General features: G+C 38.8%; 1 protein-coding gene across 1 annotated transcript in view; it reads left to right on the top strand.

Moving 5' to 3' along the window:
• The window catches only part of Elapor2 (endosome-lysosome associated apoptosis and autophagy regulator family member 2), a 194,133-nt gene that overhangs the window by 93,891 nt on the left and 76,031 nt on the right, over positions 1-24,211 (top strand). Inside the window, exon 2 of the mRNA XM_052172406.1 lies at positions 6,711-6,831. Within this exon, the coding sequence (XP_052028366.1) occupies positions 6,711-6,831 (121 nt within the window). The remainder of the gene's footprint in view (positions 1-6,710; positions 6,832-24,211) is intronic.

Genomic DNA, 24,211 nt, shown 5'->3' with positions numbered 1-24,211 from the left:
GCTTATGGCTTCAAGCTTTCGGAGCTGGAGATTTATTGTTCTTCGTGGTCAAGCTGAAACTTTTTGTTCTGGGTCCAGAGTACCAATACCTACTCACCAGGTTTGCAGTTCCTTAACCCTCACTGTGCCTGAGTATAAGACAACCTACTTTAATAAGGGTTCAACTTTCCTCTAGCCCATGATCCTCCAGAGGTAGTTGAAAAGAAAGGTGATTAGGATATGGGGGAAGTGGACCTGTTTAGAAATAGTTCTTTGGGAGTGATTCCAGTCTTCATTGTTCTCATTCCAGTCCATTAGCAAACACCAAACATGAATCAGCAGCTGTAGTCTGGTCCAATTGGCAGACACCATACATGAAATCAGCAGGGGCAGTTCAATTCAGAAGAAACCAGGGTGGTGGCCAGAAGCTGTAGGTACCCCATGAGAAGTCCTTTAGTAAGTTTCTCTCTATGAAGTGAATACAAGCAAAAAGCAATGCAATTTAAGGTGAACCAATACATGCATCTCATCAGTGAAAACTAAGAGGCAGAGCAAAGCGAACCAATGCTTGAGCTCTGTGGGCATGTATGTATATATATAAAATCTTTCTAAACATCTGCATCCTTTCATGTGTTTGCTATAGCTATAGCAAAACATCCTTTCACCTGTGTCAGCTTCAACAAAACATTCATTCATGTGTCTGCTTTAGCAAAATATTTGTTCATCTCTGCCCCAGCAAAACATCATGATAACCTAACTGAATCTCCAAAGAAACCAGAAACTTCCACTTTGCCTGAGTCTTCAACCTTTAGTAAGAGGCTCAGACACTTCTAGCCACCAGGACCTCTAGTATTCATGACTTCCACTCCAGTCTTTGATTATTAATGACTTCTTAGCTCTTGTAGGCTTAGCTTCTCATGGTTTCCACCTTCAGTTGTTCTCTGTAGTTCTTTAGGGCTCTCTGTGGCTCTTGAGTTGTATTCTAAAGTTATAGCTTAGAGAGATTTGGGTATAGGGACACAGTTGTTTGTTTGTTTTGACTCTGGAATTCTTCATAGTCTTCTCACTCCTCACTGTTGCTGCCTGGGATGGAAACCCCAGGATATTGTCTGCTTCTTAATAACTACCCAGCATATTCTACCCATGATAAAGGCAAGTATGCGAAGAGGCCATGTGGGAAGAAGCTTTTATTGGCCTAATATTGAATATCAGTGTACAGTGTATAGGAGAAATGGCTCCCTGCCAAACCCAAAAGGTATGGAAAACAGCCTGCTTACTTATCCAGAAGAAAGGCTCAGCAATATTAGTTAGTGTTCATCTATAATTCTACCCAGTTAAAGCCTTATGTAAAGTCAGACCATAGAAACCTTAAATCACGATGATCCATCAGAAACTTCAGATAGGTGCCTTCTGTCAATCATAAAGGTTTTTGTTCAATCTTTACTGGAGGTGGTTCCCAACTTTTGGAGGACCATGATTGATAAAAAACCTTCCAGAATAATTGTCAGTGGATACTCTGAAGCACTGGCAGCAAAGTCATGTGGTGATGGCCAAAGTTTGTTAGGTAATGAAGTCATCACTACAAGAACACAGCTCTCAGAGGACATGAGATAGTGTTTTTTGGAGAAAAGTATGATGCACTATGTCTTAGGAATACATGTTTAGGTTACCCCAAGTTCCATGTTCCAATGGGCTAACAGTTTGTTGGAGATTTTATGATCAGACCCAAGAAAGTTATAAAACAGGGCACTTTCAACATTTATTGCTGAACACATTAGGCAGTCATGAAATCCAAGTAAACCCTTATAGGCCTTGGATGCTGTAGAACAGCATTTTTAGCTCTTTGGTTGCCTGGAAGCAGGGAGTCTGTCCGGACACTCCAAAGGATTTACCAAACGATTACTTAGGTGTTGGGTCAGATACAGAGGAAGATAAGCACTTATTAAGGGACTAAAGGCACCTTGAGAAAATGTGGTTCTTGAGTTGCAGTATTCTACTTTGCCTTCTCCTTGACGTTCCCAGCAGCTTGCAAAGGTTCAGTGAAAGGCATGACTCTCTTCAGGTATTTACAAATCTTCTGTGCTTTGGTAAGCTGGAGCAGTTGTGATTTAGAGCAAGACCTCCTGAAGTTCCAGCTGTGCTTGTAGAGTTCTTTGCTATTGGAATGGGGATTCTTCATGGAGAGCTTAGAGCATTGATTCAAAGATGTGCTGCCTTGCTGGCAGCCTCCTGCTTCAGACAGCTTCCACAAGGGAGCAATCTGGCAGCTCTCATTCAAGGGCTGAGGAAACAACACAAGAAAGGTTGTTCATCCAGTAAAGAGAAAACTCTACAATATAAAAGGCTGCTTTTATTTATTTATTTTTAAATATTTTTATTTTCTATATTCTTTGTTTACATTCCAAATGATTTCCCCTTTCCCGGATCCCCCCTCCCCATATGTCCTTCTTCTCTCTATCCATTCTCTAATCACCTCCCTCCTTTTTCTCTGTCCTTATATTCCCCTCCAATGCTAGATCAATCCTTTCCAGGGTCAGGACCTTCTCCATACTTCTTCATGGGAGTCATTTGTTATGCAATTTGTGCCTTGGGTATTCAGGGCTTCTGGGCTAATTAATATCCACTTATCAGAGATTGCATTCCATGTGTATTCTTTTGTGACTGGGTTACCTCACTTAGGATGATATTTTCCAGATCAAACCATTTGCCTAAAAATTTTGTGAATTCATTGTTTCTAATTGCTGAATAGTGTTCCATTGTGTAAATATACCACATTTTCTGTATCCATTCCTCCTTTGAGGGGCATCTGGGTTCTTTCCAGCTTCTGGCTATTATAAATAAGGCTGCTATGAACATAATGGAGCATGTGTCTTTATTGCATTCCGGGGAATCCTTTGGGTATATGCCCAGGAGAGGTATAGCAGGGTCCTCCAGAAGTGTCATGTCCAGTTTTCTGAGGAACCGCCAGACTGATTTCCAAAGTGGATGTACCATCTTACAGCTCCACCAGCAGTGGAGGAGTGTTCCTCTTTCTCCATATCCTTGCCAACACCTGCTGTCTCCTGAGTTTTTGACCTTAGCCATTCTGACTGGTATAAGGTGAAATCTCAGTGTTGTTTTGATTTGCATTTCCCTAATGACTAATGATGTTGAGCACTTCTTAAGGTGCCTATCGGCCATCTGAATTTCTTCAGGTGAAAATTCTTTGTTTAGATCTGTACCCCATTTTTTAAATAGGGTTATTTGGTTCCCTAGGGTCTAACTTCTTGAGTTCTTTGTATATATTGGATATTAGGCTTATTCATCTGGAATAACAAAAAACCCAGGATAGCTAAAACTATTCTCAACAACAAAAGAAATTCTGGGGGAATCAGTATCCCTGACTTCAAGCAATACTACAGAGCAATAGTGTTAAAAACTGCATGGTATTGGCACAGTGACAGACAAGTGGATCAATGGAATACAATTGAAGATCCAGAAATGAACCCACACACCTATGGTCACTTGATCTTCGACAAAGGAGCCAAAAACATCCAGTGGAAAAAAGATAGCCTTTTCAACAAATGGTACTGGTTCAATTGGAGGTCAGCATTCTTATCTCCATGTACTAAACTTCACTCCAAGTGGATCAAGGACCTCCATGTAAAACCAGACACACTGAAACTAATAGAAAAGAAACTGGGGAAGACCCTAGAGGACATGGGCATGGGGGGAAAGTTCCTGAACAGATCACCAATAGCTTATGCTCTAAGATCAAGAATTGACAAATGGGACCTCATACAATTACAAAGTTTCTGTAAGGCAAGGGGCACTGTTAAAAGGACAAAACGGCAACCATCAATTGGGAAAGGATATTCACCAACCTTACAAAGGCTATTTTTATGATTTAGAAAATCAACACTTTTACCAGCACTTAGAAGTATACAACCCATGGTCAAGGCAGAACTATGTCTGACTTTGGTTAGAACCAGGATACTGCCCTGGGACTTAATACCTACAGAACTATGGAAAAATACATGACTGTTGTGGTGATTTGTTACTGTTGCCATGGAAACTACTGACGATCTGGACGTGAGAAGTTCTGCTAAGCAAAAACCAGAGTGTAGGGATTCGACTTTGGAATTGTGTGATGGGCCAAAGCTGGAGAAATTTTGAATAAAATAAAAAAAAAAACCTAGATTGTCTTAAGATTATTGGTAGAAATGGCATGTAAAATACTCTAGTGAATGCTTAGTAAAAAATATGAATAATGAAGCAGAAAATGACTGCATTGCCTTATACTATTTGTAGATTGCCATAGGTAGGATATTATTAGAAATAACAACAGCAATTTTAGTGTCTTAGTTAATGTTTTTCTTTCTGTGAAGAGGCACAATGACAATGGCAACTCTTACAAGGGACAACAATTGGGGCTGGCATACAGTTCATTAGCATCATGGTGGGGAACATGGCAGGATGCAGGCAGACATGGTGCTGGAAGAGGTAGCCGAGAGTGTTATCTATCAGTGATCCATCAGGTCTGCCTTGGGCTTCTGAAACCTCAAAGCTCACCCTGGAGTGATGCACTTCCTTCAACAAAGCCACACCTACTTCAACAAAGCAATACCTCCTCCTTCAATGAAGCCACAATTACGCTGATACCAAAATCACACAAAGATCCAACAAAGAAAGAAAACTTCAGACCAATTTCCCTTATGAAAATTGATGCAAAAATACTCAATAAAATTCTTGCCAACCGAATCCAAGAACACATCAAAACGATCATCCACCATGATCAAGTAGGCTTTATCCCAGGGATGCAGGGTTGGTTCAATATACAGATATCCATCAATGCAATCCACTACATAAACAAACTCAAAAAAAAAAAAAAAAAACCACCACATGGTCATTTCATTGGATGCTGAAAAAGCATTCAACAAAATTCAGCATCCTTTCACGCTTAAAGTCTTGGAAAGAACAGGAATTCAAGGCCCATACTTAAACATAGTAAAAGCAATATACAGCAAACCGGTAGCCAGCATCAAACTAAATGGAGAGAAACTTAAATCAATTTCACTAAAATCAGGGACTAGAAATGGCTGCCCCCTTTCTCCTTATCTTTTCAATATCGTACTTGAGGTACTAGCTCGGGCAATTAGAAAACATAAGGAGGTCAAAGGGATACAGATTGAAAAGGAAGAAGTCAAACTATCATTATTTGCAGATGATATGATAGTCTACCTAAGTGACCCAAAAAACTCCACTAGAGAACTCCTACAGTTGATAACTTCAGCAAAGTGGCTGGTTATAGAATCAACTCAAGCAAATCAGTAGCCTTTCTATACTCAAAGGATAAGCAGGCTGAGAAAGAAATTAGGGAAATGAGACCCTTCACAATAGCCACAAACAGTATAAAGTACCTTGGGGTGACTCTTACCAAACATGTGAAAGATCTGTATGACAAGAACTTCAAGACTCTGAAGAAGGAAATGGAAGAAGACCGCAACACCTCCTAATAGTGCCACTATCTATGGACTGTTTTCTTCCAGACCACCACCATAGTTGGTGAGGGCTTAGAAGATAATTAGGAACGTTTTGTTGGGGTGCGAGATTGTTAAAAGTGGGGCCTGCCTTATTCTTTCTGCTTACAATGAAAAAGGAAAGAAGGAAGGAAGAAAGAAAAGAAGAAATAAAGGGAGCTAGGTAGAGAAATTAAAAGAACTCTTAGCATAGGAGTCCAGAACTGATGATTTGGGGGAATTCTTAGCACATTCAGATGGAAACAGATTATAGAAGAGGGGATTGACTATTAGGAGAGAGTATAGTGAGAAAAGGACTAGCAGCTGTGGTCTTGCATCCCCAGTTTCTCTGTGATGATATTACTTGATGGTTATTTTTGCTTGTCTTTAATATACCATGGTGGGTTAACCAGTGGGGAAAGCAGACAGCTAACACCCGGAACACTCGCTTGTATCATCGGGGTGAGGACAGGAATATTGCCCAGTTGCAGTGTGCTTGCCTTGTAGGTCTGAGGTTCTGGGCCCAGTCCCTAAGGTTAGGCTATTGAAATGAAACTGTTATCTGGTAGACTTGGAATTTCTCTCATTGTCGTAATGCCCCTGTAACACTTTGTTCTGATTCCCCAGTTCAAACTTTCCATATATATATATATGAAGTCCCCATGAGAAGAGACACATGGATCTTAACTGGGCAATTGTAATAAGTGATCTGTTTTAATATCTTGAAGGATATTAAGCATTCTGCTGAGGCACTGTGAATTAAGCCTCGGAGACCAGCTTTAAAAAAGTCCCTGCAGTCAGTGGTGTTTGAATGATTAGTCATTGCACCTTCCGTTACGTTTCAAGCGGAGTGAGAGGAGGTCAGTGGAAATGATTGGTGGCTTTGAAGCACTTGAGACAGTGGCGGTGGCCGACTTCCTCAAGTCAGTTATTCCTTATATCTGTCAACTACTTAGATGGCAAACCCCAGGAAGGAGATGTGGGAAGCGTGCTGTAGCACTTTCAGCAGACAGTGTTGAGTGCCCCTCTTCTCATCGGTCCTCTGGTGCCCACCCAGTCTGCATGACACGGAACAGTTCAGATTAAGGAGATGCTGCTGTGCGTAGGGTGGGAGAGGGTCAGATTCCAGGAGAGGATACAGTTCAGGAACAGGCCATTTGGGATAATAGAGACAACTCAGCTCACCAGTTAGAACTGGCTCTAACAAAGGCTTGTTTTTGTGATTGTTTGCAGAAAGATTACCACTTTGAATATACAGAATGTGATAGCACTGGTTCCAGGTGGAGGGTCGCCATTCCGAATTCTGCAGTGGATTGCTCTGGCCTGCCTGACCCAGTGAGAGGCAAAGAATGCAGTATGTTGTGATTTTTTTTTTTGACCATTTGTTTGCCTGATTAAACCATAAACTCATCATATTAATCCTAATTATAATAAACACAAGAGACCTGGCAACAACATATATGTAGTGTTGATATTTAGCAAAATAATAGAGCCTTTCCCGAAAATTTTTATTGGTACATTTTTCTTTATTTTGTCTGTATGCATTTATCTATGTATGCAAGGATGTATGTAGGTTCAGGTGTGCTATAGTGTATGTGTGGAGGTCAGAGGACAACTTGTGAGACTTGCCTCTCTTCTCCACCATGTAGCTCCCGGGGACTGCACTCGGTTCTCGGCACTATGCACCTTACTCGCTGGGTCTTTCTCAGGACCTTGTGTCCTTCTGTCTAAAGTGATTAATGAGACATGAGCAATATTAAAGTTTGCTATTTCTTTAAAAATGTCTATTTATTCTCTTATTTCAAATTATGGAGAGAAGAGGGCAGAATCTATTTCTGAGTTTTAAAACAATACTTTTTAATTGGATAGAACATGCATCACTTAGAATGCCTCTTAGAGAAAACCTTTTGTTGGGTATGGTAGCACATTCCTTTAATCCCAACACTTGGGAGGCAGAGGCAGGCAGATCTCTGAGTTAAAGGGCTAGGCTGATCTACAGAGTGAGTTTCAGGACCACCGGGACTACAAAGAAACCCTGTCTTGAAAAAAAAAGGGGGGGGGAGAGAGACAGAGAGATAGAGAGACAGAGAGACAGACAGACATACAGACAGACAGACAGACACACACACACACACACACAGAGAACCTCTGAATTGTTATAAAATATATTTCCATTTTTGCCTGTTATCACTACCACTGTCTACAGATCTCTTCTTGGAATGATTCCTTTTTATTAGTTGTTGAAATAGTTTAATTATTTAAACTATAAGTGTAACTTATAGAATGACTATGGGATTGTTTGCCAGTATTACATCCAGTATCTTGTTTTTCAGTTTTCAGTGTTCATAATTAACACAGAGAGTGTTTAACACAGAGAGACCATTTGATGTGGTCAAATTTGTTTTTACTTATAAACTACCTTCCAAAACATCATTTTGTCAGTTGGATGTTTACGCAGTGAAATAGACTAGCTGTGGCCCTGGGTTCTAGAACTGGCACAGAAACAATTTTGATTTTTCTGTGGTCTTCCAAAAGCTTTTGTAGAAAGCTTCAGTTTCCAAATGAATGAAATGGGTAAGCAAGTTATTAAATGGGTAGCTGCCGCCTTATTAGTCAAACAGTGTGTATGTTATTCATTGGAAAAGTTGAACATCAGCAGTAGGCATTGTAGAGACTATTAGTAGTTTGACAGATGAGGAAGACAGAAAATATAACCATTATTTCTTGGTGACTGATCTTATATAAATGCAGCGCAAACCTGAGAGTCACCGTGGTCTGGAGTTCTAGCAAGAGTCAGAAGATACGGTGGGGTTGATACAGAAGTAGGTGCAGCCAGGCTGGGTCTTGACAGCCACTGTTGCAAAGGACAGTTAAGCTCTGTCCTCAGTGGGAGCAGAATGTGGTTAAAGGAAACTGGAGCCTGTTTAACAATGATATGGTTGGCTTATTGCAAATTTGTTTCCTAGAATTTTTTAAAAAATTTTTATTATATATTTGCTTTATTTACATTTCAAATGTTAACCCCTTTCCATGTTACCCCAAACCCCCTATCTTTTCTCCCCTCTCCCTGCTCCACTCCCCAATTTCCTGACTTGTATTTCCCTATTCTGGGGAATCGAGCCTTCACAGGACCAATGGCCTCTTTTCTCATTGATGTCTGAAGTATTCATCTTCTGCTACATATGTAGCTGGAGCCATGGGTCCCTCCAGGTGTACTCTTTGATTGGTGGTTTGGGGTGACTGGTTGGTACATATTATTGTTCCTCCTGTGGAACTGCAACCCTTTTTAGCTCCTTGGATCCTCTCTCTAGATTGCAAGCTGGTAAAATCAGTTTGGTGGTTCCTCAGAAAACTGGATGTAGCACTACCTGAGGACCCTGCTATACCACTCATGGGAATATACCCAGAAGATGCTCCAACATGTAATAAGGATACATGCTCCACTATGTTCATAGCAGCCTTATTTATAATAGCCAGAAAGCTGGAAACAACCCAGATGTCCCTCAACATAGGAATGAATACAGAAAATGTGTATATTTACACAACGGAGTACAACTCAACTATTAAAAACAATGACTTCATGAAATTCTTAGACAAATGGATGGAGCTAGAAACTATCGTCCTGAGGGAGATAACCCAATCACAAAAGAACACACATGGTATGCAATCACTGATAAGTGAATATTAGCCCAAAAGCTTGGAGTACCCAAGATAAAACCACCATTTCTTATTCTGACATTGAGAAGACATGCTGCTTAGAGCTGGATCCTCTCCTTGGTTATCTCTGGAATATTTGCATATGCATAATGAGATATATTGGGGGTGGTATTCAAATCTAAACACATAATTCATTTGTATTTCATATATATATCTTACATACCTTACCTACAATTAGTTTTATGTAATAGTAAAAGTTTTTTGTTACAGGAAACAATGCTGTAGAATTTTCTCCTTGTGGAAAAAAATTTGGTATATACAGAAAATTCAAATTTGGGAGAATTTGAGCTTTTCAGATTAGGAGTGTATATAACAGTCCTTCTACTGGAGGGAAGACATAGGCTTGAAGTGAGACAGTAGCTTCCCCCAGGTCTGCATGTGGCAGATCTAAGACTCCACCACAGATATATTTGATTGCAGAGCCAGCCTCTCTTCATTGAAGATGTGGTTCAGCTCTCTTGGTACTTAGCAGTTGGCTCAGACAGAAGAAAACAGATTAAAAAGAGAACATGGCGACTTGAAATAAGTCAAAGGGAGCTAGGGTGGTGGTTGTGAAGGATATGATTTCCTCAGATTTAATATTTCTAAATTTTGGCAAATCCAGACTTTGTTGAAACCACTATAGGTTCTTTGAAGTATAATTACATTGGTCTTTAAGGGGGGGGGGCAGTAGAGGCCTTTCCTGAGGCATAATCATGGAATCAACTTTTCCAGAAAATTGGGTAAACTCTACTATATATTTGTTTTTCAAATATATCTAGAATCAAGTTGTGATCTGCTCAAAGAGGTAAGGAGATGTCATATATCAGCATTTGTTATGTTGAATCTCAGTGTATATGTGATTTCAGAGCTTGTAGGGCTCTGGAAAGGCAGGGAGAGGCCTCTGTTAATGACACTTGTTTTAGTCGTAGTTGTTCGTTCTGCTGGGGAGAGCTGGTCAGTTTCCTTGCACTGCCCTGGACACTGAGATGACCCCATGGCTCTGCATTTCTTTGCTAGCATCAGCTCACTTACTGGGAACTTGGCTGCTGCTTCCAAGACCCCGGTGCCAAGTGTATTATCTATAAGTGTTTATAATCTACTGTAAGGATCTTACAGGTAGCATGTCTATTATCTATAGGGTCTTGCAGATAGTATGTTTATTATCTATAGGGTCTTGCAGATAGCATGTCTCCTGAACCACTGTACTGTTCATCCCAGTTTTAGAACAAGAGCCTGTAGTCCTCTTTAAACCCCGCTGCTGGCTCACTATCCCCTTTTCTCCTTGAAGCAGAAGAGTTTCTAAAGTACTTCTTAAGGCTTGGAGTTCCTTTGATGCTTTTAGATTGTCAAAAATAGCAGTCATCTTTGAGCAATTTCCTACTGCAACCATATACCCCAGAGACAGGGGCCTTTTGGCTTCAAACCAAGCCTCAGAAGTGAAAGGTGAAGGCCCAGCTTTCTTGGGAGATATGATAGTGAAGAGAGTTCCTTTACCTTTATGTATTTTTAGAGAGGTCTAAACCACTGAAGAAGAAATTAATGCATCTGTTTCTTTTCTATTCTCATGCTTTTTGGTAGAGAAGGCATATATTATTTATTGCTCACTTCTTCAAATATTTCTAAAATCATAACTTAAACAACAGCTTTAAATACAGGATTTTCTTTTTTCTTTTTTATATTTTTATTTTGTATATTCTTTGTTTACATTCCAAATGATTTCCCCTTTACCGGATCCCCCCCTCCCCATATATCCCATAAACTTTCTTCTCTCCATCCCTTCTCCAATCACCTCCCTCCATTTTCTCTGTCCTTATATTCCCCTCCAATGCTAGATCAATCCTTTCCAGGATCAGGACCTTCTCCATACTTCTTCATGGGAGTCATTTGTTATGCGATTTGTGCCTTGGGTATTCAGGGCTTCTGGGCTAATTAATATCCACTTATCAGAGATTGCATTCCATGTGTATTCTTTTGTGACTGGGTTACCTCACTTAGGATATTTTCCAGATCAAACCATTTGCCTAAAAATTTTGTGAATTCATTGTTTCTAATTGCTGAGTAGTATTCCATTGTGTAAATATACCACATTTTCTGTATCCATTCCTCCTTTGAGGGGCATCTGGGTTCTTTCCAGCTTCTGGCTATTATAAATAAGGCTGCTATGAACATAATGGAGCATGTGTCTTTATTGCATACTGGGGAATAATACAGGATTTTCTAATTGAGGATAACTATTCAAGATACTCCATTTAGAAAGCAACCACCAAACCAATTTTGTCTTGTGAACTTTGTTTAATTGTGTGCTTCAGTGTTGTTGTTATATAAGTCAGTCAGTGATACATGGGACATACATAATCAAAATATACACAAATGTGTATAGAAAGAAGAACTATATAAGCAGTAAATGTGTATGTATAGTTTACTTTTGTAAGTCTCATGTGAAGGGATTAATGTGGTTTTCATGAAAAACAACTTTATATAACTATGCATGCATACATTTATATTTTGATCTTTCAAAGGTTGGTTGTAAATTAATTCTAATTTTACTTGAATCAATAAGTGCTATGCTCAGAAGAGATTACAAGTTGTTGGGTACATACTTTTCTCATGTTTTTTTCAAATATTTTCATGACCTATATCTAATGGTTTCTGAGAAATGAGTAGTTAATAAATGTGCAGTTATCTTAGACAAATATTCACTTGTAGAGGCAAAGGGAAAATTGTGTTTGCATGTATGAGAAAAACAGAGAGATAGCTGTATGAGCCAATGCAACAGCAAGATGGAAAAACTGTAAATATACTGAACATCAGAGCCCCTAAGTATGTAAAGCAAACATTAACATATTTGAAGAGATAAATACAATCAATACAGTAATAGTAGGAGACTCTGTATTTCACTTATAGTAATGAAAGACTACCCTAATAGGAAACTGCTAGAGAAAGATAGAAGTGTCCTTCAGCTAGAGGGGCTTAACAAATAGAGAGTCGTATTCAGTTGTATGATGATACATATTCTTCTCACATACATGTTGAATGTTCTGAAGGAATGCTCACATGCTAAATTGCAAAACACATATATTTTTTAAATTTTATAAACTTTATGGTAAAAGTCTGTAAATAAATAAAAACTTCACGCACTAAAACTAACCAGCATATTCAACTCAATTAACTTCTATATAGTTAGATAGGCATTTGGAATGGAATGTGTTGAATGAAACAACTGAAATCTTTTCAAGTATCTTTTTTAATAATAGGATGAAATCAATACCCAAAGGGAGGAAGATGTGTAAATACAGGCAACCTGGAAGGGTCTTCAGTTCAGATCAGATCCCTAGGCAGACATAATCCAAACAATCACTAGCTGAGTGTTAAGAGTCATAAAGAATCCTTCTGTCCATTCCTTTCTGCTGGGGCAGACTCTTATCTGGTCCCCTCCAGTGAAGACACCATATCCTACCCATCCTAGAAGACCCACTGCACTTAGAACAGTGGGCAACAAGCCCCCCCAACTACCACCACCACCACCACCACCACCACCACCACCACCATTCCCAGAATTGCCACTGGGAGCCTGATGGACCCAGGACCCATCACCCACAAAACACCCCTCCCCATCTGAATACTACTCCCCTTCCTTCCTTCCTTCCTTCCTTCCTTCCTTCCTTCCTTCCTTCCTTCCTTCCTTCCTTCCTTCCTTCCTTCCTTCCTTCCTTCTCTTTCTGTACCGTCCTTTTGGTTGGGGCAGACTCTAAGCTGGTCTGCTCCAGTGAAGACACCATATCCTGACCCATCCTAGAGGATCTGCTTCAGTCAGAGCAGTTGAGGACCTGCTCCACTCAGAACAGTTGAGGATCCACTGCATTCAGAGTAGTTGAGGATCAGCTGCACTCAGAACAGTTGGACAACAGCTTGACTGCTCCACTGAAGACCCAACAATCTGAAGGCCTCCCAGGAGATCTATTGCTGCCATGGCAACAGATCAGCAGCTTCTCTGCCCCTGTGAAGAGCCCCTAAGTTGGAAGACCCCACAGGTGGTCTGCTACATCCAAGGCTGCAGGCCTACCAGGAGACCTGAAGCAACCCAGAGACAAAAGAGGCAGATTCCAGACAGTCACCCAGAGCAACATACACCAGAGATATCCAGATAATGAAAGGCAAGCACAAGACCATAAGCAACAGAAGCGAGCACACATTGGTATCATATGAACCCAGTTCTCCCACCACAGCAAGTCCTGAATACAATAAGACACCTGAAAATCAGGAATCTATCCTAAATTCCTATCTCATGAAAATAATAGCGTCCTGTAAGGAGGATATCAATAACTGACTGACAGAAATACAGAAAAACACAGGTAAACAGTTGAAGAAATTGAATAAAGTGATCCAAGACCTAAAAGTAGAAGTAGAAATAATAATAAAAAAAAACACAAATGTAGGTAAACCAAGAAATGGAAGACCTAGGAAAGAAGTTAGGAATTATAGATGTAAATATCACCAACAGAATACAAGAGATAGAAGAAATAATTTCAGGTATAGAAGATACCATAGAAGAGAATGACACAACTATCAAAGAAAATTCAAAACATAAAAATGTTCTAATCCAAAGCATCCAGGAAATTCAGGACACAATGAAAAAGTCAAATCTAAGAATAATTGGAATAGAAGAGAATGAAGATTCCCAGCTCAAATTACCTGAAAATGTCTTCAACAAAATCGTAGAAGAAAACGTCCCTCATCTAAAGAAAGAGATGGCCATAAAGGTATGAGAAGCCTATAGAACCCCAAATAAATGAGTCCAGAAAAGAAAATGCTCTCATCACATAATAATCAAAGCACTAAATGCACAGAACAAAGAAAGAATATTAAAAGGTGCAAGGAAAAATGGCCAAGTAACATACAAAGGTAGACTTATTAGAATTACACCAGACTTCTCACCAGAAACTATGAAAGCCAGAAGAGCCTGGTCAGAAGTCTAAGAGAACACAAATGCCAGCCCAGGCTACTATACCCAGCAAAACTCTCAATCAACATAGATGGAGAAACCAAAATATTCCAGGACAAAACCAAATTCAAATAGTATCTATCTACCAATCTAGCCCTACAAAGGATCTTTTTTGTTATTGTTTTGTTTTTTTTGTTTTTTTTTTGTTTTGTTTTGTTTTTCTAGACAGGTTTTCTCTGTGTAGCCCTGGCTGTCCTGGAACTCACTCTATAGACCAGGCTGGTCTCAAACTCAGAAATTCGCCTGCCTCTGCCTCCCAAGTGCTGGGATTAAAGGCGTGCGCCACCACTGCCTGGCTACAGAGGATCTTAGAAGGAAAACTCCAACACAAGATAGGTATCTGCACCAAAGAAAGGACAATATACTAAACATCTCACAGCAAAGCTACAAGGAGAGAACCACAAGCACAAAAGCAAGCATATCAGGAACCAACAGTCATCCCTCTTTAATATTTCTCCATATAAATGGACTCAACTCACCTATTAAAAGACATAAGTTAACAGACTGGGTATGCAAACAAGATCCAATATTTTGCTGCATACAAGAAACACACCTTAATAACAAAGACAGACACTATCTTTGCAAGAGCACCCACATTCATTAAAGAAACTATTAAAACTCAAAACACACATTGAACCCCACACAATAATAGTGGGAGACCTCAAAACCCCACTCTTACCAATGGACAGGTCTTTGAAACAGAAACTAAACAGAAACACAGTGAAAGTAAGTGAGGTTATGAATCAAATGTATTTAACTGATATCTACTGAACATTTAACCCTAAGACAAAAGAATACATCTTCTTCTCAGCACCTCATGGTAACTTTCTCCAAAATTGACCATATAATTGGTCAGAAAATAACCCTTAACTGATACAAGAAGATTGAAATAACACCATGGATCCTATCAGATCACCATGGCCTAAGGCTGGTCTTCAATAACAATAAAAATTACAGAAATCCCATATACACATGGAAACTAAACAACTCAGTGATAATCTGGTCAGAGAAGAAATAAAGAAATTAAAGAGTTCCTGGAATTTAATGAAAATATTTACAAATCATACAAAAACTTATGGGACACAAGGAAAGCAGTGCTAAGAGGAATGTTCAAAGCACTAAGTGCCCTGGTAAAGAAACTGAAGAGATCTTACACTAACTACTGAACAGCACACCTGAGAGCTCTAGAACAAAAAGAAACAAACTCACCCAAGAGGAGTAGAAGGTAGGAAATAGTCAAACTCAAGGCCAAAATCAACCAAATAGAAACAAAGAAAACAATACAAAGAATCAACAAAACCAGAAGGTGGTTCTTTGAGAGAATCAACAAGATAGATAAACCTCTAGCTAAATTAACTAAAGGCCTGAGAAGTAGTATCCAAATTAACAACATCAGAAATGAAAAGGGAGACAATAACAACAGAAATGTAGGAAATTAAAAAAATCATCAGATCCTACTATAAAAACCTATACTCAACAAAACTGGAAAATCTCAATGAAATGGTTTTCTAGACAGATACCACATACCAAAGTTAAATCAAGAGCAGGTAAACTGTCTAAACAGGCCCATATCATGCAAGGAAATAAAAGTCATTAAAAACCTTCCAGCCAAAAAACGTACAGGGCCAGATGGGTTTAGTACAGAACTCTACCAGACCTTCAAAGAAGATCTGATACCAATTTTCCTCAAAATATTCCATAATATAGAAACAGAAGGAACACTACCTAATTCATTCTATGAAGGCACAAATACTCTGATCTGTAAACTACACAAGGACCCAACCAAAAAAGAGAACTTCAGACTAATCTCGATTATGAATATCCATGCAAAAATAATAAAATTCTTGCAAAGCAAATCCAAGAAAACAAAGCTGTAATTCACCATCATCAAGTAGACTTCATCCCAAGGATACAAGGTTGGTTTAATATATGAAAATCCATTAATGTAATCCACTACATAAACAAACTCAAAAAAATCACGCGATCATCTCCTTAGATGCAGAAAAAGCATTTGACAAAATACAATACCCTTTCATGTTAAAAATATTGGAAAGATCAGGAATTCAAGGTCCATACCTAAACATAATAGCAATTTCCTGCAAACCAACAGCAAATATCAAATTCGATGGAGATCTACTTGAAGCAATCCCACTGAAATTGGGGACAAGACAAGGATGCTCACTCTCCCCATATCTATTCAATATAGTACTCAAAGTGCTAGCTAGAGCAATAAGACAACAAAAAGAGATCAAGGCAATACAGATTGGCAAAGAAGAAATAAAGGTATCACTATTTGCAGATGATATGATAGTATATATAAGCAAACCCAAAAATTCTACCAGAGAACTTCTCTAGCTGACAACTTCAGCAAAGTGGCTAGATATAACGTTAACTCAAATAAATTAGTAGCCTTCCTTTATACAAATGATAAACAGGCTGAGAAAGAAATTAGGAGAACAACTCCCCTCATAATAGCCACAAATAATATAAAATATCTTGGGGTAATTCTAACCAAACAAGTGAAAGACCTGTATGACAATAACTTCAAGTTTCTGAAGAAAGAAACAGAAGCAGATCTCAGAAAATGGAGAGATCTCCCATGCTCATGGATTTGCGGAAAACATAGTAAAAATGGACATCCTACCAAAGGCAATCTATAGATTCAATGCAATCCCCACCAAAATCCCAACACAGTTCTTCAAAGAAAAGGAAAGAGCAATTCTCAAATTCATCTGGAAAGGCAAAAAACCCAGAATAACAAAAACAAGTCTTAACAATAAAAGAACTTCAGGGGCAATCACTATTTTTGACCTCAAACTTTACTACAGGGCAATAGTGATGAAAACTGCATGGTATTAGTACAGAGACAAACACGATGATCAATGGAATAGAATTGAAGACCCAGAAATAAACCCACACACAGACACTGAATCTTTGGCAAAGAAGCCAAAACATGCAATGGAAAAAAGAATGCATCTTCAATAAATGGTTCTGGTCTTAAGTGGTATGTAGAAAAACTAAAATAGACCCATATTTATCAACTTGCACAAAGCTCAAGTCCAAGTGGATTAAGGACCTCAACATAAGACCAAATACACTGAATCTAATAGAAGAGAAAGTGGGAAAGAGCCTTGAATTCATTGTCACAGGGGGAAATTTACTAAACAGAACTCCAGTGGCTCAGGCTCTAAGTTCAAGAATTGATAAATGAGACCACATGAAACTGGAAAACTTCTGTAAAGCAAAGGAAATAGTCAAGAAAACAAATTGACAACCTACAGATTGGGAAAAATCTTTATTAATCCCCACATTTGATAGTGGACTAATATCCAAAATATATAAAGAACTTGAGAAGCTAATTACCAAAATACCAAACAACCCAATCAAAAAATGGGGTATAGAACTAAACTGAGATTTCACAACTGAGGAATCTTGAGTGGCTGAGAAGCACCTAAAGAAATGTTCAAAGTCCTTAGTGATCAGAGAAATGCAAATCAAAGCGACCCTGAGATTCCACCTTACACCAATCAGAATGGCTAAGATGAAAACCTTAGGTGACAACTTATTGGAGGGGATTTGGAGAAAGAAGAACACTCCTCCATTGCTGGTGGGATTGCAAACTGGTACAACCACTCTGGAAATAAATCTGGAGGTTCCTCAGGAAATTGGAAATGGATCTACCTGAAGACATAGACATAGCTATACCACTCTTGGGAATATACCCAACAGATGCCCCACCATGCCACAGGGGCACGTGTTCCACTATGTTCATAGCGGCCTTATTTGGAATAGCCAGAAGCTGGAAACAACCCAGATGTCAGGGGCCTCTTCATGTTCAGGTTGAATGCAACTGATTAAATGACTTACTTGGTTCAAGAGAGTGTCCTCCTCAAAGTTGTTTGAATTTACTGGAAAGAGGACCCGCTACTATTCATTTATCCTCTGTTGCTAAAGGACTGGGCTCCATGACTGTAGCTTGGGACCTGTGAATGCCAAAAATACACTATAGGAAAGGGCAGTCCTACCAATAAAGTATTAGAAAAAGAGAGTATCCACATACAAAAGAATAGAAAAGCACCTTTAGCATACATCATATTCAGAGCAGATGAAGGATTTAAACTTCAGTCTTGGTAATAGACTATAAGAAGAACATAGAAGAAAGAGTATGTATGTATTCTTGGGATGAACTGGGATTATTCTGCATTTGACTCCAGAGCTCAGAGGTAAATCCAAAACATAACAGACTAAAGAACAGCACAGTGCAGGATATATTGGGTTGGAGGCACCCTACAGATTTGGAAAAAAGATATTCGCAAGGCTAATGAAGGGCTTATAGTACCAAATAAACAGTAAATTAAAACATTCAATATCAATCCAAACAAGCATAAAAATTAAAAATACTAAAAATGGCCTAAATATATGTATATAATGATATATATATATATATATATATATATATATATATATATATATATATATATATATATATATATATATATATATATAATTATATTTCTCATAAAGGATATAAATGGTTGATAACTATATGTAGAGTTGTCTATCATCTCTAGGGTTAGGGAAATGCAGTGAAAGCCATAGAGAAAATGTTCCTCATACCATTCATGATTGCTATTATTAATCAATAAAAGATAAATGCTGCAGCCATAGGGAAAAATAGGCCCTTGCGTACTGTTTGTACAAATACAAATTAGTACAGTAAGGAAAGTAATTGGCGGTTTTTTACTCAACTATGAAGAAGGAAAAATAGATGGAATTGGATAGAATCATGTTAAGTAATCAACCCAAGAGAAAAATGAGAGATCATCTATTTTCTCTTAGATGTGGAGCAATAAAGGGAAGTGAGGAGCAGTCAAGTGTTAGTAATGGGGTGATATACGTGAGTATCTTACATGAAAAGGTCACAAAGAAATGCTACTTTGTGTAATTAATATATACTAATAACATATTTTAAAATCTTAAATGCAGAATTATCATGCAGTCCAGCAACCCCACTTCTGGTAACATATCCTAAGATTCTGAAGCCATTACATCAAAGAGTACCTGACTAGTGGTTTTTATTGTGTCATTATTCATGAGTGCTAATAAGTCAGCTTAATCTTCAAAACATTAAAGGAAGAGCATGCGAGATTGTTTAATTGTGAAGAACTGTTGTTCTGTGGTCATGATGACTGGAGTTTAGATCTCACCACCTACAAAGCAGACCAATGTCCAGTTCCTAGTAGGGCAGAGGCATGAGGATCTCAGCACCTAACTGAGAAAACACAAGTCCCAGATTCAGAAAGACACCTGCTTCAAAGGAGCAAAGCGAAGACTGAAAGAGGACACCTCATGCCCTTCTCTGGCCTCCATGCATGAATAAAGACATATATTTCCACACACATATGTGTGTACATTCGTCCCTACAGAAACATGTACTATACATGCATATATACATACATACATACCTCTTAAGAAACGAATGTGTGTGTGTGTGTGTGTGCATGCATGTGTGTGATTCATGTGTGTGATATACATATACTTGGAAGGCCAAAGTAGGAAGATCCTTGAATTTGGAGCCAGCTTGGACTACATAAACATTCCAGAGCAGCCTAGGGTACCAAGTATTATCCTGTTTCAAAAAATAAGTAAAAAATTGATAAAGAAAATATAGACTGTGTTTACAATGGAATTCTATTCTGTATCCAGAAAGTTATGAGTTACGTCACTTTTAAAAGTGTGGGTGATGCCGGAGGTCATTATGCTCAGTATATCATGAAAGACACTATAGAAGCAGAAAGGCAGACACCACAACCTCACTTACTTGTGAAATCTGAACCAGTTGAAGTCACAGAATCAGGGAGTAGAATGGGAACATGTTTGTAAGTAAGATGCACAGTGTTTCATTTAGTCAGGAGGAAAATACATCATTTATTCAGAGTAAGAGATATGTTAACTAGTTCAATTCAAATTTCACCTAGAACATGTACATTAGAGTATCACTTTAGGTACCATATGTATGCAATTGTATTTTGCCACTTTGCATTAAAATATTAGAGAAAAAAATTCATGGTTGACTAATAGTAAATTTTATAGAAAGTCAGTAATGCTATGATTTAATGCATTTCATATAATTTCTTTGTAGATTTCCATTGCACCATTCCTATAGTGGTGTCTTGATAATGGCTCTTACTGGGGTCTGATAGCTTAACCTCAGTTCTTATTTGTTCCTGAGAAAAATACTTACTCTATAATTTTTATTGATCTTTAATTCATTCATTGAAGAAACATCTATTAGATATCCCTTATGCTTTCTGACAAGAAGGATAGAAAATCTTGAACATTTCTATATATGTTTTCAGAGATTTTCATTTTAGCAAGGGAGAAGTAAATTAAGCCACTGCAGAAAAGATATGAAGGGTGGGGGACTGTATTATCCAGGATGACCTCACCAGGGACAGAAGGTACTCAGATGACATCAAATGCCTCACAGTGAGGCAGATGTAAGCTTCAAGCTCAGAGTCATGAATTACCAGCTGAGTAACCTTGGAAAACTATTAATCTCTTGTTGGTCCTTGTGGGAGAAACATGTATCCTGATTTAGGGCTATAATGGGATTTAAGCTCTATACATTTGGTGCCAGCCATGTTAATTCACTGAGAACAATCCCCCACCCTGAGTGGATTCTAATGTTCTTCATCCTGATGACATAAAGTAGCTTGCTGGGGATACATGCTAAATGGAATGGGTCTGGGTTTTCCTGAGTCCTCTGTGAGGGCTGCGTGGCTAGCTTTCAAGAGAAATGTGGGTGAGTCAAAGATTCCGTAAATGCCACAGTCTTCTCCTGGGTCATGCCAAGGGCAATGGATTTCAACCTAAAGACAGCCACAGGTTCACGGGTAATGAGCTAAAAAATGCAATTCTTTTGCCTGGAGTCATAAATATGCAGTACAGTTTAGTAGGAATAGTAGTTGAGGTGCCGAGGATAAATAATCTTTGCTGTGTGGTAGACACACATTTAAATGCGAGATGTGCATGACCTAAATTATTTAGTTATCACAACAGCCATAAAAACAGCTTCTATTGCATCTTCTGAAATGTTTTAAACAGAAGAGCTAAAGACATAGACGAACTGTGCCTGGAGAGACAGTGAGGTCACAGTCAGAACTAAGATTAGATGCCAGACAGTTGAGGATGCGGACCACCTTTATTAAAATTTATTTTGATCACATTCTTTCATCTCCTCCAACTCTTTTAAGATCTTCCCCATCTCCCTGCCCACCAACTTCATATTTATTCTCATTCTCATATCTCTCTCTCTCTCTCTCTCTCTCTGTCCAAAAAAAAAGAAAAAATGAAAAAGAAAGCAAAGTAGAAAAAACTAAAGAAAAAAGAAAATCTGTAAGACAAAATACCAAACAAAACTGCCTCTTCTTCCCCTCCCCCTCTCATACACACACACACACACACACACACACACACACACACACACACACAGACAGAGACACACACACACACACACATCACACACACACACACACATACAGGCACACACACACACATGCTTGCAACGTACACCTATATAGTCTATTTTGTGTTGACCAACCTGGAATGTGATTGATGTGTTTTCATCAAATCCCCTCCCCTCTAGATTCAGAGGATCTACATGGGAAGGCAGAGGTAAAAAAGAATGTAAGAGTGAGGGTGGTGGATAAAGCCAAGAATCCTGGCATCTTCCAGACACAACGGGACTGATGGACACATGAACCCATAGAGATTGACAGCATCCACAAGACCTGCACAGGTTCAAACCAGACAAAGTCCCAGCACCAAGACCATCTTTTGGTTTGTTTTTTGAGAGAGGGTTTCTCTGTGTAACCCTGGCTGTCCTTGAACTTACGCTGTGGCCTGCACTGGCCTTGAACTCACAGTGATCCACCTGGCTCTGCCTTCTGAGTGCTGGGATTAAAGGTGTGTGCCACCATCACCCAGCTGAAATCATCTTCTTAACCCATGGTGTTGCTCCTTTGGAACATGGCACAGTGAACACCAGACCAGTGTTCATCCCTCCTCAGGGAATCTGTGCTTTCTTAATATCTTACTCTTGTTAAAAGTTGATGTGTACAGGATAGATAAAGTGGAATTGTGAAAAGTTTAGATCTAAAGGCTCAGATATATTTTTGTGGGTTATTTAAGTTGGCTAAACACCTCTGTAGACTTTATTTTTATTTGTATTCATTTTCTAGAAAGAGTTTGGCATGTAGAACATTGAGAAAGTTTATAGTAATGCCCTTATCTATGGAATTAGTTTGGCTAATTTGTGCCTAGCATATATATATATGTAGCAGATGCTTTCCTTATTTAACATATATCAAAATAGGCAGAGTTTTTATCTACAGAAATTCTTCATTTAGAATTTCATTTTTTGCAATGTAGAATAGGCTGTTGAAAGAAAGCTGGAATCCTCTAATGACTTTAATGAGAAGATTCTAGAATTCTCTAGTACTTTGTCAACTGAATCACTCTGGTGTCCTTAACTCACAGTCTCATAGGGTATTGTTTTTTTGTTTTGTTTTGTTTTTGGTGAAACACAAATATCTAGTAAGACTTGTAAGAATTCATTCTGTGTGGACCAAGACAGGATCCCTTTGTTCTCAGGAAGCTTGGTATAGGAATGCTGGTGTTCATTTCTAGGTGGGACCTTGAGTGTACTCAGGGTCCCATAAGTGGCAGGTGAGAGGCTGATGAGATTCAAAGAAAAAAAAAAACTATTGAGAACAGCCAGAACCAAGCCTATGGCAATAGTAATGTTTGATGGGGGCTGTAGTTAATGGAGCTTATCTGAATAAAAGGTTTCCCAAAGAAGGGAGGGAACTCAGCTCTCAAAACTGCAGTAAGGTTGGAGAGGCTCTCAGGAGAGAGAAGATGACAGGTACTTTCTAAGGACAGAAGTGCTAAGAGCTAGAGTGTTGAGGCATAACCAGAGCTGAGAAAAACAATTTCACAGAAGTGTTGCTTTGCTTCCTTTGGTGAGTCACAAAGTACTCTACACATATTTCTTTCTTTCTGTAACCTTTGCTATTATTGCTCCCTCCTTCTCTCCCTCCTGCTCTCTCCTTTTCTGTCTTCCTCTGAACCTTAGGTCATATTGTTCTCAGTGAACTGAGACTTGAACCCTTTGTGATAACATAATGAAGTCAGTAAACCATAGTAGGATATATTTGTATTTTTCATTGTCTTTTAAGCATGAAAACTACCTTTTCTTACCTTAAAAGGGATGGAATCTTTTTAGGTATTCTGCCAATTTAATGAGGATTGTCTGTTGTTTTACACTGCTCTGTTTCCCTGATTGATTGGTCTTGTAGTTCAGGAATTCCACCTGATTTGATCCTGTGAGGATGTGTGTAAAAGAAGATGTGCTGTCAGAATCAGCGTTCAGACAGGAGAGCCAAACTTTTACTAATAATCCTTAGGATGGCAGTTGAAAAGTGCACAAGAATTGGTTTTATTAAGGTACCTTTGTGGATCTTTTGACTAACTTTCATTTTGTACAGTAAGAGGTGAAAATTTGTATTCCTAAGGCGTTCCCTACTAAAAGCTTAGAGATTCCAGCTGCGTGATCCACACTTTCTCTAAATGGGAAGTTAGAATTCATTACTGGTAGGATTTGACTTTGGAAGTCCAGTTCTGATCATTTAGCCATGTAACTTCTGCTTGCTTGATAATTGTACATTCCTTCAAGTAGCTCTGCAGCCATGCTAGACCTAGGATTCATGTCTTTTGTCTTCCAGGGCAAAGCTTTTCCTAATTCTACCCTTTTTGCTTTAAGTGGAAGCAGTGGCTCTCTTAGGTTCATTGCAGTAAATTCTTCTAGCATCATGGTCCCAAGTGCTTCACACATGTGAATCAGGAGACAGATGGTGTTGGATGGAGTCTGCTGTCAGAGTCTGTAAAGATGTTCAAAGAGGTAGGCAGTGCCATGCAGGTTCAGGTGCGAAGGCTCCTGGAACAGCCATAAGATCTCAAGAGTCCTTTA

This window comes from Apodemus sylvaticus, chromosome 2, assembly GCF_947179515.1.
Source record: "Apodemus sylvaticus chromosome 2, mApoSyl1.1, whole genome shotgun sequence".
Taxonomy (NCBI): domain Eukaryota; kingdom Metazoa; phylum Chordata; class Mammalia; order Rodentia; family Muridae; genus Apodemus; species Apodemus sylvaticus.
This window is presented reverse-complemented; position numbering and strand designations above follow the sequence as displayed.